Source organism: Callithrix jacchus, chromosome 18, assembly GCF_049354715.1.
Source record: "Callithrix jacchus isolate 240 chromosome 18, calJac240_pri, whole genome shotgun sequence".
In the NCBI taxonomy this organism is placed as follows: Eukaryota; Metazoa; Chordata; class Mammalia; order Primates; family Cebidae; genus Callithrix; species Callithrix jacchus.
The window spans coordinates 32908480-32928242 of record NC_133519.1 but is presented as its reverse complement, the minus strand read 5'-3'; the positions used below and the strand labels follow the sequence as shown (position 1 = coordinate 32928242).

The 19763-nt window shown below is 37.4% G+C and overlaps 1 protein-coding gene across 2 annotated transcripts in view; it reads right to left on the bottom strand.

Annotated features, from left to right (window-relative positions):
* F5 (coagulation factor V) overlaps positions 1 to 19763 on the bottom strand; it is a 72322-nt gene that overhangs the window by 43935 nt on the left and 8624 nt on the right. For both annotated transcript variants that reach the window (XM_035279090.3, XM_035279091.3), the window contains exons 3-7: positions 16364 to 16486; positions 5901 to 6113; positions 4503 to 4646; positions 1915 to 2136; positions 443 to 608 (exon numbers count right to left, since the gene is read on the bottom strand). In XM_035279090.3, the coding sequence (XP_035134981.3) occupies positions 443 to 608; positions 1915 to 2136; positions 4503 to 4646; positions 5901 to 6113; positions 16364 to 16486 (868 nt within the window). The remainder of the gene's footprint in view (positions 1 to 442; positions 609 to 1914; positions 2137 to 4502; positions 4647 to 5900; positions 6114 to 16363; positions 16487 to 19763) is intronic.

The following is a 19763-nucleotide window of genomic DNA, read 5'->3' as shown; positions in this document are numbered from 1 at the left end:
AAATAGTATTTCTGTGAAGTTTAATTTGCATTTCTCTTATCATCAGTGAAGTTGAATAACTTTTCAAGTGTTTAAGAGCTATTTGAATTTCCAAATCTCTTAATCTCTCTGACCCATTTTCTCATCTATAAAAAGAAATAAGAGCAGTATCTGGTTTGTAGAATTGAAGTGAAGCTTTCAGAAAGGGGTTAATACAGTGCTTGGCAATGGCAAGCATTCAATACGTGTTAGCTGCTGTTGTTATGTTTATTATGATTAGGCTGAGTTTCTTTGGTGATTTGGGAATAATTCAAGATTAATTTTTACAAGAAGGCTTAAATAGAAACCAATACATGTGTCCCCTTGAGAGCTGTCGACTTATAACATTTCACCCCCAAACATCTAGGGCCCTATGGAATGTATCTTGAACCTTTGCCCAGTGGTATGAACCCCAACAACTCACTTGTCCATATTCGCTGGTATTACAGGTGCGTAGTCCCACATGATTTCCTCTGCAGCAATGAAGTATTCCCACCTCTTAATGTGCCGCCTCTGCTCACGAGTTATTTTCTTAAGTCTCCTGGTTTCCTTTGGGCAGTTTTTAATGTCAATGTAAGCCTGCATCCCAGCTGAGTTAGGACAGCAAGACAATGAAATAACTTGAGAGAAGAAATTATGGTTGATGGAAATGCATATCCTTTAAATCAATTTGTGGAAGATTTATATTAATATAGAAACAGTGAAAGTAATGCTAAGGCAACTTTTGAAGATTTTAGTTTGGAACTCATTTAGTGGCATCCAGAAAAGGCAAGAATTTAAAAAGGGAGGAAGAGAGGAGGGGTTAGGGAAAAAACTTGGAAAGATTCCCTTTATTTCTTCTTGAGCAGACAAATTTATTATAATTTTCAACTTCTTAAGACCCTATGAATTATGTCTTGTTGAATTCTCATTTTTCTGTCATCTGTCCCTTAATCTGTAAATGAAGAAAGCACTAGTACTTAATGAGATTGTTGTTAAAAATTAAATATTAATAGCAATACATAATGTACTTATCCTCAACAAAAAACAAAAGTTTCATTGTTTTAATATTATTGGGAACTCTATCTTTCACGGATGGTTTTATTACTTCAAATATAATTTTGGCTGCCCATGTGAAAAGAAATGGAAATGATCTCATGAAGTATCTCCTTCTTATACATGTTACTTATACATTATCTCCTCCTTATATGTGTTGCTTATAATGATTCCTATAGTGATATGATTTACTTAGATTTTAGTCTCTGTTTACATGAACCCTCCTCTCAACAGTTTTTCAGCAAAAATGTGTAGTAGAACAGTTATTTTGTTTACACGACATCACATAACCTGGGCTGATTTATTTTCCCACTTGAATTCACCAGTATCCTTTAGAGCTCACCCCCCAGCTGTTTAGATGCCAGGTATGATCCATTCAACACACATTCACTGAGTTCCTCTCCATGCTAGACTTTTTATTCATGCCACTGTAAAGGTTAATGGTTTCAAGCTAAGCTTTTTACACTTTCCATAACTTAGTGCTTCTGTAAATTTGCAGATGTTTGTTTTGTGCTGGCATCTAGGTCTTTTTCCTCTGGCTATATATGGAGTAATCCCAAGAAAGAATATCTATGTATGGATTTGTTTCCTTCCTCCTTTCTTTTATCAAGGAAGTTAGAGACCTTTTCAGCTTTTGCTTAATATTTTTTAAAAAAATATTTGTCAATTCTTTTACTTTCTCCATCCCCCACAAGCAATTTCTAAATCTAAGAGCAGAGTATCTAAGTTTAGTTGTTAGGAACCAAGGCATGTTTCTCTGGGGTGCAGGTGGCTTGAAAGGGCAAGGGAGAAAGAGGGAGTTAGTGCCTGGGAAGAAAGGAATCTGTATTCAGAAGCAAGACTGTCAGGAGAGTTTCTTACCTTGCAAATGTTTTGGGGTGAGAGAAGATATGATCCACTTTCCCTCTGGGCTCACAGTCATATTTGCAGTAGTGGATGTAGCACTGACAAGGGTGATGGCTGAGACCTTATGATGGTTCTCCTCCAGGACCTGGCCGTTGAAGTGAATGGAGAACAATTCTGGCCCCGAGCTCATTCCAAGCAGATGCCAGCTGATATGTTCATAGGCACAAACTGTTATATCTGAGAAACAGAGAGAGATACAGGCCAAAATACGCATTTGGGCATTCTGTGATCAAACATTCACTCACCAAATGTATTGAGCACCTGCTGTGTGTCAGGCATTGTACAAAGCTTTGACGAAACAGACACTCCAGTTGTAGTTTCTGCCCTGCAAAAACTCAGGGCAAAAACACTCAGACATCTGAGTGACCAGCAAACAAGCAGTCACAACTCATTGTGATAAATGGCATTATACAGGTAAGAACAGAGCCTAGACATGGTGGATGTAAACTCAGAAACACAGGGATTGCTAAATGATTAGTCCAAGAGGGGAATCAAGGAGCTAACCAACTGTCCTGGTCTGAGGGGTTTCCCAAGATTTAGGACTTTCGTTGTTAGAACTGGTAAAAAGTCCATGGCAAAATGGAATGTTTGGTCACCTCGATCTGATCTCAGCTGGAGGGAGTCAAGTCACTAGAATACCTAATAGGGCTGAGTTCAGGCGCTTAGTCCTCTCAGCTCTCTAACTCGAGCTCAAAGTGCTGCCTACGGGAAGAAGATGTGAAGATGATGTGAGGATTTTCAATTGCTTTTTTACTCACTTTTTGATTGTTTTAATGAAAGGCAATGAAATCACTTTGCAGACTACACACTCTCCTTAAAATGCAGTGCACAAGTCCTCATTATGCCGGGCCATTGGGAGCTTTTCATGGAAGAAGTAATGATAACTGAATATAAAAACTTAGTTTTGTTCCTCCTTTGCTCCTACAGTCACTGGGAAAATGTTCATTTTCTCTGTAGGGAGGCTTCGTCCGTGGCTTTTAGGTTTACATTTTACATTTCAGTTACATAATGACCAGACACTAGATAATGGGGCTAAGAATTAGTTCCTTATCCACACAAGGGCTGTCGCTTTTAGGAGATCATTGCAACAAAGCCGGGATTCCTTGTGTCACTAGTAAGAAATAGAAGCTAGAATCTGAGCTCAAAAAGCTGGAAGGTAGGAGCCTTTGGTGGAAGTATTTATCCACACCAAGGAAATGCTCATGCTGAGTTCAGCAATTAATGTATCTGTGTTAGCATTTATCATATGTATTCAATTTATTCTGCTTTATAAGGCAGATGGTTTTGCCAACGTTTACTATTCTTAGTTTCTACTAATGGTCTTTCCCTACCCTGTCCCATTTGCACCCAATTATTCTTTTGGGAACTATAAATTCCTAAACTCTAAGCTTAGATCAATTTATTTGTATTTTTGTGCATATGGTTTGGCCTTTTTTTGGCATCCATACTTACACAGATTGTTCACTCTGCCAGGAAATAGTTATTAGGATAAATGAGTAGTCTGCTTTTGTAAGTAAGCACAACTAATTGTCAAGGGCCACAGAAGGTAGAGAAGTGAGTAAGGTCTGAACTCAGATTATTTAAGGTCGAGGCCAGTCAACCAAGCCCCAGGTTTTACAAGCTCCTGGTACCAGAATGCGGGATCAATACTGAGAGTCATATGAGTATATTTTCCAAAAACCAAGTGGAAAATGTAGTCAAATGAAATAGAATACAATTTAAAAACACTACCCAGACCCCAACTCTTAACAAATACTGTGTTTTAGTCAGTGAAGTCATTTGTGGTTTTCAGATGGCATGAGAGAATAACCTCTAAGAAGTTTAGTGTTTTGAAATATGGCTTATTTAGTAAAGTGACATTTTCCTTTTTTAATGTTTTTCCCTCAGGCTAGCATAATATACGCTGGATCTTTAGCTGTAGGTCAGTTCTACCACAGAGACATAGAAAAGCTGTGGTCTACATGGGAGTAAGTTACTTTTTCTCTCAATGGTTGCGATGATTTTGCCTTCTTACAAGAGTCCAAATGCAAATGCAAATAGAAAACATTCTAGATGCCATTGAATATGACCCTTCTACCACCTTTTAAAAAGCCGGTAGTGTTTTGTGTGTTGGGGATTACTTCTAATCTGTTCATCTTCACTGCAGTTGTCTTTATGCAATCTTTCTGTTGACCCTTCCTGCTAAGGGTTGTCCTTGAAGAAGACATGGTCATCATATAGTAGGAACTGCAGAACTCAGAGAGAGAGGCTGAGCTGATACCTAGAAGGTCTTTTTGAAAGTACAGGCCGAGGTGAAACCTAATCAGATCACTGTATCTAACAAGGCTGCACATTTCTTCTCTAGCTTCTAATCTGTCTCTTGTATTTCCTGTTTTTTAAGAAATAGATGAGAAAATATTACCTTCTTGATAAGGAGTTGCAAAATATTGAGCAAGATCAACTTCCCTAGTTCGTTGAAGAAAACAACAGGATCAAAAAACAATAGGACCAAAGAATCACTAATGATTTTACCATTACTGAATGGTGCACACCCCTCACGTTACCTGGCATTGTCCCATTCGCATATCCATTGACTGTGTACATTAGGGATGATGACGGGCTCCAGCTCTTGCTTTCATCAAACACAGCAAACAGTAGCACAAGTTGCTTGTCAAACATCTTCTGTGTCCCATCTTCAGTTAGGGTCCCTATGAAAGGAAAGACATATTTTCAGTAGCACTGCAGATAGAAGACTCATGAGCTTTCCTGGATAGCCAAGAGTTTAGGGCAAGCAATCAACCATGATGATATCAACTTGAAGAAGTTCTTATTTTTAAAAATAGCATATTAAGTAGTAATGGTTCTAGGGTTATTAAAAATCTTGTGCCACACTGTTTTTTTTTTTTTTTTGACACCTTGTTGCCTTGGGGAACAGGCTTTACTTCATCCAGTTTGGAAAGAAAACATTTGGTGACTCTCAAGACTGTGAAAGTATCCACATCCTCCAGTCTCAATAGACCAGTATATAGATACATTAGCTCAGTCGGTAAACACATCATGCCCCAAGTTTAATGCTGTCATCTTATTTGTATATGAAAGGGGACATTAGGGAACTGGTTGGAAGTATTAGCATTAACTTATTCTCACTATGAGAAAAACATGCTGCTGATGATGGTAAAATGAAAGGAGAGCCTTCGTAAGTTTTAAGATTTTTTGCAGTACCATCAAGTATCTTGTGTATACCAGGGAATGAAAAAAAATGTATAATGAGTAAACACATTGGGAAGGTATGAGGTATGGTCTGGGTGTATGTACAGGCAGATGGTGAGTCCATCAGGTTATTTCCCATACTATGGCTCACTGTGGTTGTCTGCTTGTTTTAATGAAAGATGGGCTGGATTCTCATGGGGTGAAATGAAGATCTAAGCTTGCTTCTAAGAAGCCCAGCCGATAAAAGTTCTTATAAAGTCACTTGAGTGTGTTTGAAACCTACCACCCAACGTGTTCAGCTTGTTTATAAGAAAGGAAGCTGGCATTTAACATGTTCATAGACCAAATTACCAGCCCAAACCCCAGCTATGTCAGATGGGTTAGCCAAAGTTCTTTCTAAGACCTCTTTCAGGAGAGTACAGGTTGCTATACACTTTCTAAAAGACTTCGGCCTTGAGGTAAATGTTACAGATCATACAAACATGACATCAGAACACACTCTCAAACAGGAATTTGCTTGGGAGAATCTTGAGGACTGAGATGGAGGAGGAATGAGAAGAAGCAGAGGTGGATACACACCCTGAAATAGCAGGTGTTTTTTTCTCCTGCCAGGCAATGATCTGGTCTCCATGCCCTCTTCCTCTGCTTGATGTACAAGAAGTTACCAAGATGTTCTCAAGCTTTGTCCCATGACAGAACTCCTGACCATTCCAACATTTCATTGTTGAATCTTTTGTTGGAGGTGTTCTTACCTTCTTTACAGATGAGCAGAGGTCCAACCAGCCCAGAGTTGAAATCTTCGATCAGATTTTCATGGGAGTAATAGATGTGTGTGAGGCATGGAGGGTCATCGTGGGTGGGCCCACTGTCCTCACTGATACTCCATTCATAGGTGTATTCTTGGCCTGGAGCCACAGCATCATCCATCTTCTCCACAGGGAATGTGTGGTCAAGGTAAGAAGCACCTGGAGAAGTAAGAGCCATCAAGACATGTAAGCAGTTTCTGAGGACTGCGTTTTCACCATCCTCAAATCTGGGGATAGCTAAGATGAGCTCTCCGGAGATGCATATGTCCTTCAATAGTGAACTTTTACTATTTGGGAAGATTCATGTATTCCCATTTCTATGCCCATGTAGTTATAAAGGCTTTGATACAATGGTTATCTTAAGAATAACAAACGTTATTTTCAAATTAAGGTTTAGCAAGTTAATTTTCCCGGGTACCTGAACAATTATTATTTAAATATAATCAGAGAATTGAATCACCTTGATCAGTAAAACATCTCAGAATATAAGAATGGGTTATATCTTCTTTGTGGTATTTAACAAGACATACTCAGCCTATTAACACGAAATGGGAGGATAGTCAGAGCTGGTTTTATATTGTTTTGTTTTGCTATTTCAGATCTTCTTTCCACCTTCTGTGATCCTCAGCTCTATTTTATCTCTTTATTTCATGTTAGCCATCTGATTATCTCAATTTTTTCCCCAGTGCCACAGCATCTCACTCCCTTATGCAGTCTGGTTGTCTGTATTAATACGAAATGTGTCCATCCTGTGAAACTTAGATGTCTTACTTCTGTTCTTTGTTCACCCAAAGACCTACCATTCACACCTTCGCGTATATTGGATTTTCCCTATTGGTAGGAGAGGGAAAGAATGAAGAAACTGGTCTTCCTTAATGAAGAGAGGGAACTGAGTTGCTCAATATTAAAAGAAGTGTAGAGGGTTGGGTGGGGTTTTCAATAATAAAATGGAGCAAGTGAGGTCAGGAAGGGGAGAGGTGAGTGCCATAGATAGCCAAGTGGAATGGGCAGTTTCCTCTGCCTGAGGATTTAATTAGTAAAAGGCTCACTATCATCCGCTGGTACCAGAATTTCTCTTTGGGATGCAGTTTTTTTTTTTTTTTTTTTGGTACAATCAGCTTGATAAATTGTTTAAGAAAAGAAGGTGAGACCATCAGTGTAGATGTAGGCAGACAACAAGGATCTGGGGGAAAAAAAGCCTGAAATGGTTTACATGATGGGGTAAAAAGCCATTAAAAACTACTCTCACTGAAGCAACTATACTTTGTGAAAAACTGAAATGCTTAGTCCCTCCCCTGTCCTTCCTTCCCCTTACTTTCTCTTCCATTTCTTTTTTTCTGTTCCTTGTTTGTTTTCTTTTCCCCTTTCTTCCTTTCTTTGCCTCTTTCCTTCCCTCTTCCCAATCTTTCTTCCCCCTCTTTCTTCCTTCCATTATCTTTATTGAGGTATAATTTGCATACAATAACATTTACCAGTTTTAAGTATAATATTTGCTGAGCTTTGATTTTAAAAAAGCACACAATCTTATAGCTGTAGTCCCAATGAAGATAGAAAAGAGTTCCATCATTCCAAAACATTTCCATGTGCCATTTGAAGCCAGTGCCCTCCAGGCCCAGACAACCACTAATCTTCTTTATTTTACTATAATTTGTCTTTTCTGTAATGTCATATCAATGAAATCATTATTATATACCCTTTTGTGTGTGATTAGTATTAGCTAGTATGGTATATATTTTTCCATCCTTTATTTTTTATCTATCTTTGTCTCGTTTAAAGTGGATTTCTGAAATTCTGCACACAGTTTAGCATTGCTTTTAATTCAATCTTATTTGTTTCTTAATTGTAGTGTCCTTTCCATTTATTTTTAATGTAATACTGATATGGTTAGATTTAAAACTGCCATCCTTATATTTATTTTCTCTGTCTATCTGGTCTTTATTCCTTTTTGTTTTCTTTTGGATTGAGTGTATTTAATGATGTTTGGTCTCCATTGTTGGCTTGTTAGCTTTGTTTTATTAGTGGTGCCCTTCAGTTTACAATATATAATATATATATAATACATTTTTAACTTGTCACAGACTTCCTTCAAGTAATATTATACTATTTCACTTTTAAGAAGCTTGAATATATTTTTTTCTTCCCTCCCAGCCTTTGTGCTATTGTTATGCATTTTACTTAGATATACATAATATACCCCACAATAAATTGTTACTATTTTTACTTTAACATTTAGATAATCAATTGTCATTTTAACAGATTAAAATGGGGAAAATTTTGTCTATATTTATTCATTTCTGGAACTTTTCATTCCTTCTTGTGAATCTAAATGTCTCTCTGATATAATATTTCTTCTATCTAAAGGAATTCCTTTAGCATTTTTTTCTGTTCTGCTAGTGAGAAATTATTTCATGTTTGTATATATAAAACACTCTTTATTTTGCCTTCATTTTAAAAAGATATTTTTGCTTGGTATAGAAAAGTAGATAGATTCCCCTATCCCCTACCCTCACAACACATTAAAGCTGGCCCTAATTGTCTTCCGTCTTGGTTAGTTTCTAATGATAAGTCTGCTGTCATTTCTTGTTTCTGTTCCCCTGTATACAATGTGTCTTTTGATCTCTCACTACTTCCAGTATTTTCTCTTTATCACTGGTTTTCAGCAACTTGATTATGATGTGGATTGGTGTGGTTTTCTTCATGTTCCTTCTTGGTTTTGTCAAACCTCTTTAATCTGTTGGTTTGTAGTTTTCATTACATTTGGGAAGTTTTCAGTCATGATTTCTTCAAACATTTTTTCTGTTCCTGCTACTTCTGGGACCCAGTTACACATATGTTAGGTCACTTGATATGGTCCCATAGTTCAATGATGCTCTGTTCGCTTTCTTCAGACTTTTTAATCTCTGTATTTCATTTTGCACAATTTCTATTGTGATGTGTTAATATGTTCTACTATGTTCTTTCACAGTGTGTAATGTGCTGTTAATTTCATCCAGTGTTTGTTTTTATTAGTGGTGCCCTTCAGTTTACAATATTTTTTCATCCTTTATTTTTTACCTTTATTTTCTATTTATTTGTTTTTTACTTTCCATGTCAGCAATTGTATTTATCTACTTCAGTTCTGTGTATGCATATTTATATTCTCTATCTCCTCATCATGCTCATGCTTTTCTCTACTTTCTGGAACATACTGGGAAGCTTTCTGATAGCTGTCATAATGTCTCTGCCTGCTGCTTCTGTCATCTCTTTCGCTTCTAAATCTGTTAGGTTTTTTCCTGGTTATGAGTCATCTCTTTCTGCTTCTTCTAATGCTTGTATTAACATTGTGAATTTACTTTGTTGTTTGTTGCATTCTTGTTAACTAGTATTGAGTTTTATTCACAGTTAGGATACTTGAAATCAACTCGGTTCTTTCAAATCTTATTTTTTATTCTGTTACCTCCTCAGCAGCCTGTAGTCTAGACTAATTTTATCCACCTACTGTTTCTAAATCCTTCTGAGAATTCTATCCAATGCTCATCTATTAGGGGATCTTACTACTTTTGATAGTAGGAACATAAACTATTGCTGGTCCTGTGTAAGATCCAGGGGCTGTTCCACCCGTTCCTTTCACATGACGTGTTTCTTACCCTCAGTACTTTCCTCACATGTATGTGCAGATCAGTATTCAACTTGACAGATCCTTCTGTGGATTCTCAAGAGCTCTTTCTCTGTGATTATACTGTCCTCTCTAGACTTCTGCCCTACAAATCACAAATTCTAGCCACTTGGGCTTCTCTGAAGTCCTCAACTCACAAAGAAAATCTGAGTTTGTGAACTTTGTGCTAGCGTAAAGTGGACCTCATCACGTCTTCCCCCAACCCACTCCGAAGGATGGCTTAACGCTAATAACTAATAATTACTACAGGCCGTACGTTCACTTTGATAATAAAGTTGTCAGCAGCTGAAAAATTATAAAAGCTTAACTCACTTCCTCTAAGTTATAACACAATTCTAGTCTATAAAAGAAAAAAAGTTTATGGAGGAAGTATCTCCACTGATAAGCAGGAAGCATTATCTCTGAAAGATTACAAAAGAGCTTTTGTAGCAGAGCACAAACAGGGCTGATAAGGAGAGTTGCCCTCTCAGGTCAGACCTTGTGTATGAACAGGAATTAGCATGGCTAGTTGATGAGCTGCACTACCTATCTTGAATCAAGCATGACAGCCCTTCTTCAATGCTTCTTGCTACATGGCCTCATAAAGTTGAAAAATGATGTTTCTGGACACAAAGCTTCCACTATTTCAACTGCTAAAATATCACAGGGGGTTTCCGTAATAGAAAATGATAGTCTTTCCACTGCCTTCACAAGCTCCCAAAAGGACAAAACATTATATTCTTTGCAGGGTAGGAGATAACTTTTGAAGTTCTTCTTTCCTTTCTTTTTCTGGGTAAATGTGTGCTCTTCCTTCACATGCCAGATCAAATATCATCTTACACCTTTCTTCATCTCTGATTATAACATATGTTTGTTGGTTGGTTTTTTTTAACAGTACGCATTGCGATTTGTAATTTAGTATTTGTGAGATTATATGGCTAATGATACTTTCTCCTGCTAGATAGTGTGCATGGAAACAATCACCATCATACAACATGGAGAGAGAAAGGTGGGAGAAAGGTCAGAGTTTAAATGTCTTGGTTGTTGTATCATTTGCTAATGGTGTGAACTTGGGAAAGTTTCTTGAAGTCTCTTTTAGCCTCAGTTTTTCCACTCATAATTTAAGATAATAGAATCCCTTTTTCCTAGAGATAATGTTATCGTTTTTGATGGGTTTTGAGGACTGGAAAATATTTGTGAAATTTCTGGCATCTAACAAATGCTGTGGGAGCCTGTGGGAATACATGTTCACATTTTGGTTTAGTATTTTCTTTCCCAGCCATATTGCAATTAATACAGCCTCTTTCCTTCATGTTCTACTTTGGATAAGATATATCTTAAGTGTTCTGGAGTTCTGGTACCACATGTGAGTAAGACAGAAATTAGTGATTTTCTTAGTTCGGCTTGCTTTAACAAAGTACCGTAGACTGGGTGGCTTATAAACAACGGATATTTCTTTCTAATAGTTCTGAAGGCTGGAAGTTTAAAATCAGGGTGGCAGCATGGTTGGGTTCTGGTGTGGGGTCTCTCCAGGTTGTAGACTGCCATCTTCTCCTTGTATCCTCACAAGGTAGAAAAAGGGCAAGTGAGAGGGTCCCTTTCAAAAGGGCACTAATCTTATCATGAGGGCTCCATCCTCATTACCTAAAAATCTTCCAAAGGCCCCACCTCCTAATGCCATCACATTGGGGGTTAAATTTCAACATGTGAATTTTGGGAGGACACAAACATCCAGTCCATAGCAGTGATGTATCTATTCCAAAGGTGATAAAAATGGTAATAGTAAGACAAGGTACCTGATCAAAATTATCAGCAAAATCAATAATTTTATAACAAGGGGAAAGTAATGTATAGTCCCTACTTTCTAATCAGTCTTTGGTCTCTCAGTTTAGTTCAGTAATGATTAATATCATCATCATCATGACCGTCATCATCCTGTAGTTTCCAGACTCGGTGCTAAATGCCAGAGTACAAATGTAAAGATGACAGGGCTTGGGCCCTTGAGGGGCTCAGCCTAGTTAACTGTAGGGTACATGTTGGTGCCCTAATTGTGATAGGTTTGTCATCTAGATTTCTTCTAGGGCTATCATTAGAACACATTGTCAATCTGGAATGAGAACCAATCAATATGAGCATCTAAAAATTGCCTAAGATGCTATAACACTTGTGCTGGTTAAGCAGGGTGACTGATTTTCTAACAATATTGAACTTATTTGTAAATGATCAGCATTTCACATCTAAGTTTATTTTAACACAAAGTTGGCTTAAAAAGTTACTATATATATTTGAGTACATATTTTGAGATTGATAATGAAAGGTTACTCTAGTCACACAAATTAAAGCCTGTCTAACTGACCGAACTAAATTACTCAGAATTTCACATTGATCTGTCAGTTAAATATAAGATGAATTTCAAATAATTAAATGAATGATGTCAATTAAGTTTAGTATACTACTAAAAGTTGAATTATGAGCATCTTGAAACAAATAGCAAACAATATAGACTTACACATAGGATGTATTCTGTAATTCCACTGAGTGAGGACTGCTAATGAGATAATTAGGGTATAATTTTATCAATGCTTTTATTCTTCTCACTTCAAATTATTTTACCTCTATTCTAGAATAAAATAGGTTTGTTATATCTTTGATTTTGCAACATTCATTATTATAAAGTATGAAATGCCAACAGCTGTTTAGAGGAAGCATTTGTGAAATGCATTTTCAGTGAATGTATTTTGACTTTGTAATCAAAATTAAAAATTAAAGCTCTAAACTGCAAAGAAGAGAAATGGACAGGGACTACTATTGTGCTAGAGTACAAAAAGTCCTTGTTCAGCTTCTTGCTAGAATAAATTCTTTACACAAGGGTAGCTCTTCATTTGTATTTACTCAGTTCTGTTCATTTTTTGCTCAGTCAATAGCTTTGAATTGTATTTGCTCTTGTCATAATGTAGTAATTACGTGCCAAAGGCTCTCAGTATTTTTTTAAAATGTAAAATGGTGCATATAACCTTTGGAAAAGTGAAGCTACATAAAGAGCCTTTTTGGTTACCCATTAGGGTGCTCATTCAGTAACTCTTCCCTTGTTACTTATTTTTGTGAACAACTCTTTTCCTCTCCTAAGTTAATAAACTTAGTGAATGCCTCGATGCATTCAAAGATTCAGAACATTCTTCTAGAAGCTATAAAGTAGGCAATGGGCAAATCAATGCTGATGTTTTATAAAGAGCTGATTTCATTGCACAGGACTTACAAGTCTCTTTGGAAAAGGGATCTACTTTTTTGTGATTTATAAAATATAGAAACCATAGCCATTATAGTTTGTTTCAGGTGTTTATAATATACTCAAGGAAGTGTCAGCATAAGGTCAAAATACTAAGATGAAAAGTGAAAAAATGTAATCACTTACATTATGTCAAGCATTGGAATGTTTTGGAAAAATCTAGAAGAGTAAATTTCCATGCAGAGAATTTGGCAACACTTACATAAAAATAACGTCTGGCAGAAAACATGTTTTATTTGGAGAGCTGGCTTACCAGCAGATGGCTATGTTATAGAACTAATTTTGTAACATAATATTCATATGCAACTCATACATTTAAAATATGAGAATATAAATAAAATAATATTAAATTCTCCATGAGGCAAGCTTTTTAAAGGTACTTGAACAAAACAACTTTGAAACTGTTACTGAGCAACAAACTTTGCTCAAAGATGCAGCATTATGGTCAATCAATTTGATGCATGCTAGTTACAGAATTTCTGAAAATTTAACCTCAAATTGAAACCCTTTTAGTGATGGTTTTTAAGTGATTAGTTACAAGTATTTTATTCCCTGATTTAAAAACAGTCTTACTAAATACATTATTAAAGGAAATATCCTTGTAAGCATTTTTACAAATCACCATTTGTTCATTCTGTCAAAAAGAGTCACCCAGACTTGTCTTATGTTCTGTTGTGGTTTCTCAAGTCTATAGAATACTGTCTTAACCCCCTACCACCCACCTCCCAAATATCTACCCCTGAGATAGAGGAATCTGGATTCTCATGTAACTGGCTCAGCATGCAATTAGTTTATCCCCACTGCTGAAAAAATAGCTCAAACCATAGAGGGAGGCTATAGGGGATGGTGAGTGTCAGACATGGAGAAGGAGATGTTTTATTTTAATGCAGAGAAAATAATAAAGTCAACTAAGGTTGTCTTTTATCATAAAAGATACTATCTGTTTACTAGATTCACATCTCATTTCCAAGGTCATATTTTACTTTTCCTACCGATATGTATTTACCTTTCTTAGAGTCATAGGACCAGAGGCAATATTATATACCAATAATTATGTCTCCAGCGGAAGTTATGGGAGCATTTTAAGCGAGTGTTCATAAATAATTGCTGGCTGCGGGGAATAGAGGGACAAATAAACAGTAAAGGAAGAGGGATAATGTTGCAAGGTTCATTCACTGTGCAAACAGCCCAAGTAGGGTGCAAAGTCTACAATTCTTACCTCCTCCCTTGTTTGAAATGAAACCTGCATGTGACATTTTGATATTTTGAGGTTTCTCCCCCTTCTTCTTTACATTACTGAACTCCTGATACAGTCATCTGGAAGTCTCATAAGTAGGTGAAGTGGTTGTTCACTATGTCACTGTATGATTGACTTCATGTATGTCACTGTATGGTTTTAAGAACATAGGAGAAACTCCTGTGTACACTACCGCACCCAGAGTCTTGCCAAATTCACCTTTGAAGAAATCTCAATGCCACAGTTAATGCTTCATTGTTTTTCCTCAAGCCAAAGATTAAGTGCTAATGCAAATACTCCTAAGGAAGGTAGTTTGTTGACCTTATCAGTCACTTATACCTTAGTGGGAATGAGTGTGATGACAGTTTACATAGAAAATAATAAGCATAAAAGTCACTTTCTGATTTTTTTCTGAAATGAATAAGTTTTCAGATAAACACTAAATTATTTGAACACATTTTAATTGAAGAATTATCTTTACTATCATAGCTAATATTTATTGAGTACCTGTTATATGATAGGCATTATTCTAAGATTTGGTGACCACAAACCTTTATGCCATAGATATGCTTATTGTTCCCATTTTACCGATGAGAAAGTTGAGGCACACAGAGGTTAAATAACTTCATAAAACTCACACAGCTAGTATCTGAGCCAGGATTTGCACTTATCGGTCTAGTTCTAAAACCTGCACTGTAAACCTCAACCACTCTCCTACTCAATTATTGTCTCAAAGGTATGATGACTGAAACATGTGGGAGAAGGAAAACTCTGATATTATTTAAAAATGTTATTATAGTAACAACTATTACCATATGGATACAATTTTTTTATACCAGTGCCCGATGGAACTCTACTATGCTTACAATGATCTGAACATCAGCAAAATGGGATGATGAGACCCATATTGACATCGAGTACTTACTACTCAGTGGCTGATAAAATAATTTGCATCACTGTCATCTTTATGATTATTGCCATCATTATCATCATTCTTTATTGAGAGCTTATCAGATCCCAGGAACCATGTTTAGTACTCTATGTAAGTGATCTCATTTACATTTCAAGCAGTCTTATGGGTAGTTATAATCATTTCCATTTTATAGATGAGAAAACTGAGGCTCAGAGGTGCTAAGGTCATGGAATCAGAAATGAATTTTGGCTTGTCTGCCTTTAAAGCTTATTTTCTTAACCACTTCACTATGTCCAAAGTTCTAATACTATTAATACTTCTTGCCTCACCACCACCAAATACCACTTACTGGGTGTCATCTATGTGCCAGGAAGCCTCTATCAGGCTAGTCCTATGTCACTATGTCAGTGGCTCATGGGCCAAATCCAACCAACTGCCTGTTTTTGTAAATTAATTTGTATCGTCAGAGGCAATTTTACTCTGGTGTATGACTTGAGGGAAAGAATAAGGTAATAAAGTTAATTAGTTCTGGCATCCATAACCAAAGCCATAAAAAAAGAATAAAGTTGTATTGTGACACAACCTTGCTCATTCACTTACATATTGTCTATGGTTGTTTTTGTACTAAAAGGCAGAATTGAGTACTGGCAACAGAGATCTGATGAGCCGCAAAGCCAAAATAATTGACTATCTGGCTCTTTTTTTTTTTGAGACGGAGTTTCGCTCTTGTTACCCAGGCTGGAGTGCAATGGCGCGATCACGGCTCACTGCAACCTCCACCTCCTGGGTTCAGGCAATTCTCCTGCCTCAGCCTCCTGAGTAGCTGGGATTACAGGTACGCGCCACCGTGCCCAGCTAATTTTTTTGTATTTTTAGTAGAGACGGGGTTTCACCATGTTGACCAGAATGGTCTCAATCTCTTGACCTCGTGATCCACCCGCCTCAGCCTTCCAAAGTGCTGGGATTACAGGCGTGAGCCACTGCGCCTGGCCTGACTATCTGGCTCTTTACAGAAAAATGTACTGACCCCCGCCTTAAACCATCTTGCAATGTACATATTATTATTCCCATTTTAAGATGAACATATGAGAATTCAGAGAAATTGGGTAATATGTCCTCCCAAACATTAAGGAATAAGAGCCCAGTGAAAAGTGTAGGTCTAGAGGACTCCACTTCTCATTTTCTTCTCTTGGAACTTACAACAACAACAATTTTTATAATTACCAGTTGCAAGAGATTTCCCTAACAACACATGGTTAACAATTTAGTTTTAAATGTTTGATGCTCGTATTAAAGACTTTAGACATTTTCCCTTAGAAAAATATTAAATATCTCTTACCTTCTGATAATTTACTGTACTTAATTCCTTGAGGGTGGATGCTTAAGGGCTTATCTGCCTTATTCTTAAAGTGAACTTTTACGATGTCTCCGACTTCAGCATATAAAGTAGGCCCAAGAAGTCCTGTGAAAACAAAGATTTAAACTATGTCTGTATTCAGGATCACCAAGGGCAGCACTGCTAAGCAAGAAAAACAAACAGATTATACCAAGAGCGACTGCTACCATTCCTCCTGGTCCTGAGGCTGACCTGCTTATCTTCCATCTAGAAGGTTTCAGCAGCTCACTAACTCAATATTACACGTACACACATGAAAACAGAATGGTAGAAACACTGGACCCAAAATAAGTCAAAAAAACAAACAGGAGTTACCAAGAGTGATTGCTACCATTGCTCCTGGTCCTGAGGCTGACACACTTATCTTCAATCTAGAAGGTTTCAGCAGCTTATTAACTCAACATTATATGTACACAGATGAAAACAGAATGGTAGAAACACTGGACCGAAAAGAAGTCAAGAGAGTAGGAGAAATAGTTCTGACCATGTCCAGCCCACTTTGACCCACTGTCATTCCTTAGAGATAACTGTCTTTGCTTACGCAAGATGTTCATTTCAATTACAGAGGGTGATGTGAGAGAGTAGTTACTTTAGAATTCTCTGACATAGGAGAGCTCAGAGACCTAGATAAATTGAGGAAGCAAATCACACAGCTCTCTAGCTCTGAGGCAGGAGTAGGCTTGATATATCTAAGGAAGAGTAAGAAAAATACTATGGGAAGAAAGAAGAGAGGAGGTGAATGGTGGGTGTGCAGAACAAGGGGGGCTATGGTAAGTACTTGAATTTTCTTCTAAGCAAAATGGGACATTGCTGGAGCATTTCCTTTTTGTTGTTGTTGTTTTTGTTTTTTGGTTTGGTTTGGTTTTTGGTCTTTTTTTGAGATGGAGTCTCTCTCTGTCTCCCAGGCTGGAGTCAGTGTTATGATCTCGGCTCGTTGTAACCTCCGCCTCCCAGGTTCAAGCGATTCTCCTACCTCAGCCTCCCAAGTAGCTGGAATTACAGGCACACACCACCACGCCCAGCTAATTTTTGCATTTTTAGTAGAGATGGGTTTTCACCATGTCACCAGGTCTCGAACTCCTGACCTCAGATGATCCTCCTGCTTCAGCCTCCCAAAGTGCTGGGATTATAGGCATGAACCACCACACCTCTTCTAAGTGGGACATCACTGGAGCATTTCTGAGTAAAATTGGAAATCACTTTGTGCAGCAGAGACATACTATGATGTGTATTAAAAGTTCATCCTAAAACAAAAGTTCATCCTAGCTGCTGTATAGAGAATAGTCTGTATAGTGACAAGAATGGAAGCAGAGAGATTAGGGAGTATAGGAAAGAGACCGCAGTGTACTGGGTCAGCACATGTAGCAGGACGTGATTAGCAATGATTGGATTCTGGACATTTTTGTAGGTAAAACAAACAAGACTTGCTGATGGATTGCAGTGGCTTGTGTGAGAGAGAAGTCAAGGATGACCTCAAGGTGTTTTATCAGAACAGCTGGGCAAATGATGTTATTAATTACTCCAATGGAGAACACAGCAGGGACAGTAGATTAGGGGTATAGAAATCAAGAGTGAGGTTTTACTTTCTACCTGCCAGGCACTGTGTTAGAGTTTCTGGCTACATGCATCAAATACACTCCCTGTCCTGAAGGAGTTCACAAGCTAGTTTGGAGATAGATGTATGATAGGGGCAACTGCTGAGATATGAGCAAAATACTACAGAAGCAGAGAGGATGAAGCACAAATTCTGTCTGGGGAGTTGAGGAAAAAGTTGATGGCTGAGTCAGAATTTGAGGAATTATATATGGTCAGCCCTCCATGACCATAGTTCACATTCATGGTTATACACCCATGGAGTCGACCAATTTTGGATCAAAAATATTAAAAAAGCAACAATAAAAAATTAACACAACAGTACAAACAATACAAATAAAACTATAATGTAATAGCAATTTACATAGTATTTACATTGCATTAGGTATTATAAGTAATTTAGAAATTATTTAAAGTATATGAGAGGATATGCATAGGTTATTGTAAATACTATGGCATTTTATATAAGGGACTTGAGCATCTGAAATTTTGGTATCTGTGAGTAGTCCTGAAACCAGTCCCTGCAGATAGCAAGGGATGATTATACAAGAATTCCCAAAGTGTAGTCCTGGAATCTCTGCATCATAATCACCTAGGGTCTTACTAAGAGGCAGATTCCCAAATATCACCTCAGCCTCAGTGAACCTGAGCTCAGGAGGTGAAACTTGGGAATCTGGACTTTCACATGTGCTCCTTGCTGATCTAGATGTCTTTTAAAGCTTGAGAATCTATCACTAAGCACCCCATTCCAGACAGGTGACAGAAATCAGCTGCTGTCATTTCTGAGCCATTCATAAGCATCATAGGATTGGCTTCTCTCCATGAGAAATCCTAGAAGCAGGAGATGGAAGTCACAGCGCTCGTGGAATTCATCCAGCATTTGTTTGCAGTGGTGATGATCATTATAACAGAGCTTTCATGTTCTGTTTCCCTCAATACATTCAAGCACTGTAAGTCCCTACATTAATCCTCACATGTTTTTAAGGTAGATATTAAGATCCTCATTTTATAGATGAAGAAACTAAGCCTCAGAGAGTTTAAATATCTTGCATAATATTACACAGTGTCATGGTTTAAGATTAGCATGTCTGACTCTAGATAGTGACTTAAACCACCTCTTTATACTATACCTCCACCTTGTATTTATCCCTTTTTTCATTCCTTTATTCAGTGAATTTTGAGTGCCTATATTATCCTAGGCTTCAGAATTGCAATGGTGCATAAGAGAGTAAGATAGATACACTCACTCCCTGCCTTCAGAGAGCCTATAAAAGTAGAACATTTTATAGTTCTATAACTTTATAAGTTTTTATAGTAGGAAAAACAGATTTTTAAACCAATTGATCACACGAACATTCAGTTTAAACCTATGGTAAATATTATGAAAGAAAAGGATGGAATACTCTGAAGAGTATTTGACAGGAGAATCTAGTCCAATCTTGGAGGTGAGTTGGGAAATTCTTTCCTGAGGAATTAATGCTTTAACTGAAGTCCAAAGGCAGAGAGGCAAAGGGATGGGCAAAAACATTTTAGAAAGTGGGAGTAGCATGTGTAAAGGCCCTGAGGTGCCAGAAAATGTGGCCTATTCAGAGAAGTGACAGATAGCCAGCAGGGAGGCAGAGCTTAGTATGTGAAAGAAAGGGGCAGAAGATGAAGCTGATGGCATCCTCAGAGGCCCATCATGCAGGGCTTTGTAACCTTCTTAGGCTTTTCCCTTTAGCCTAAGAGTATCTGTCAGCCATTAAAGAGT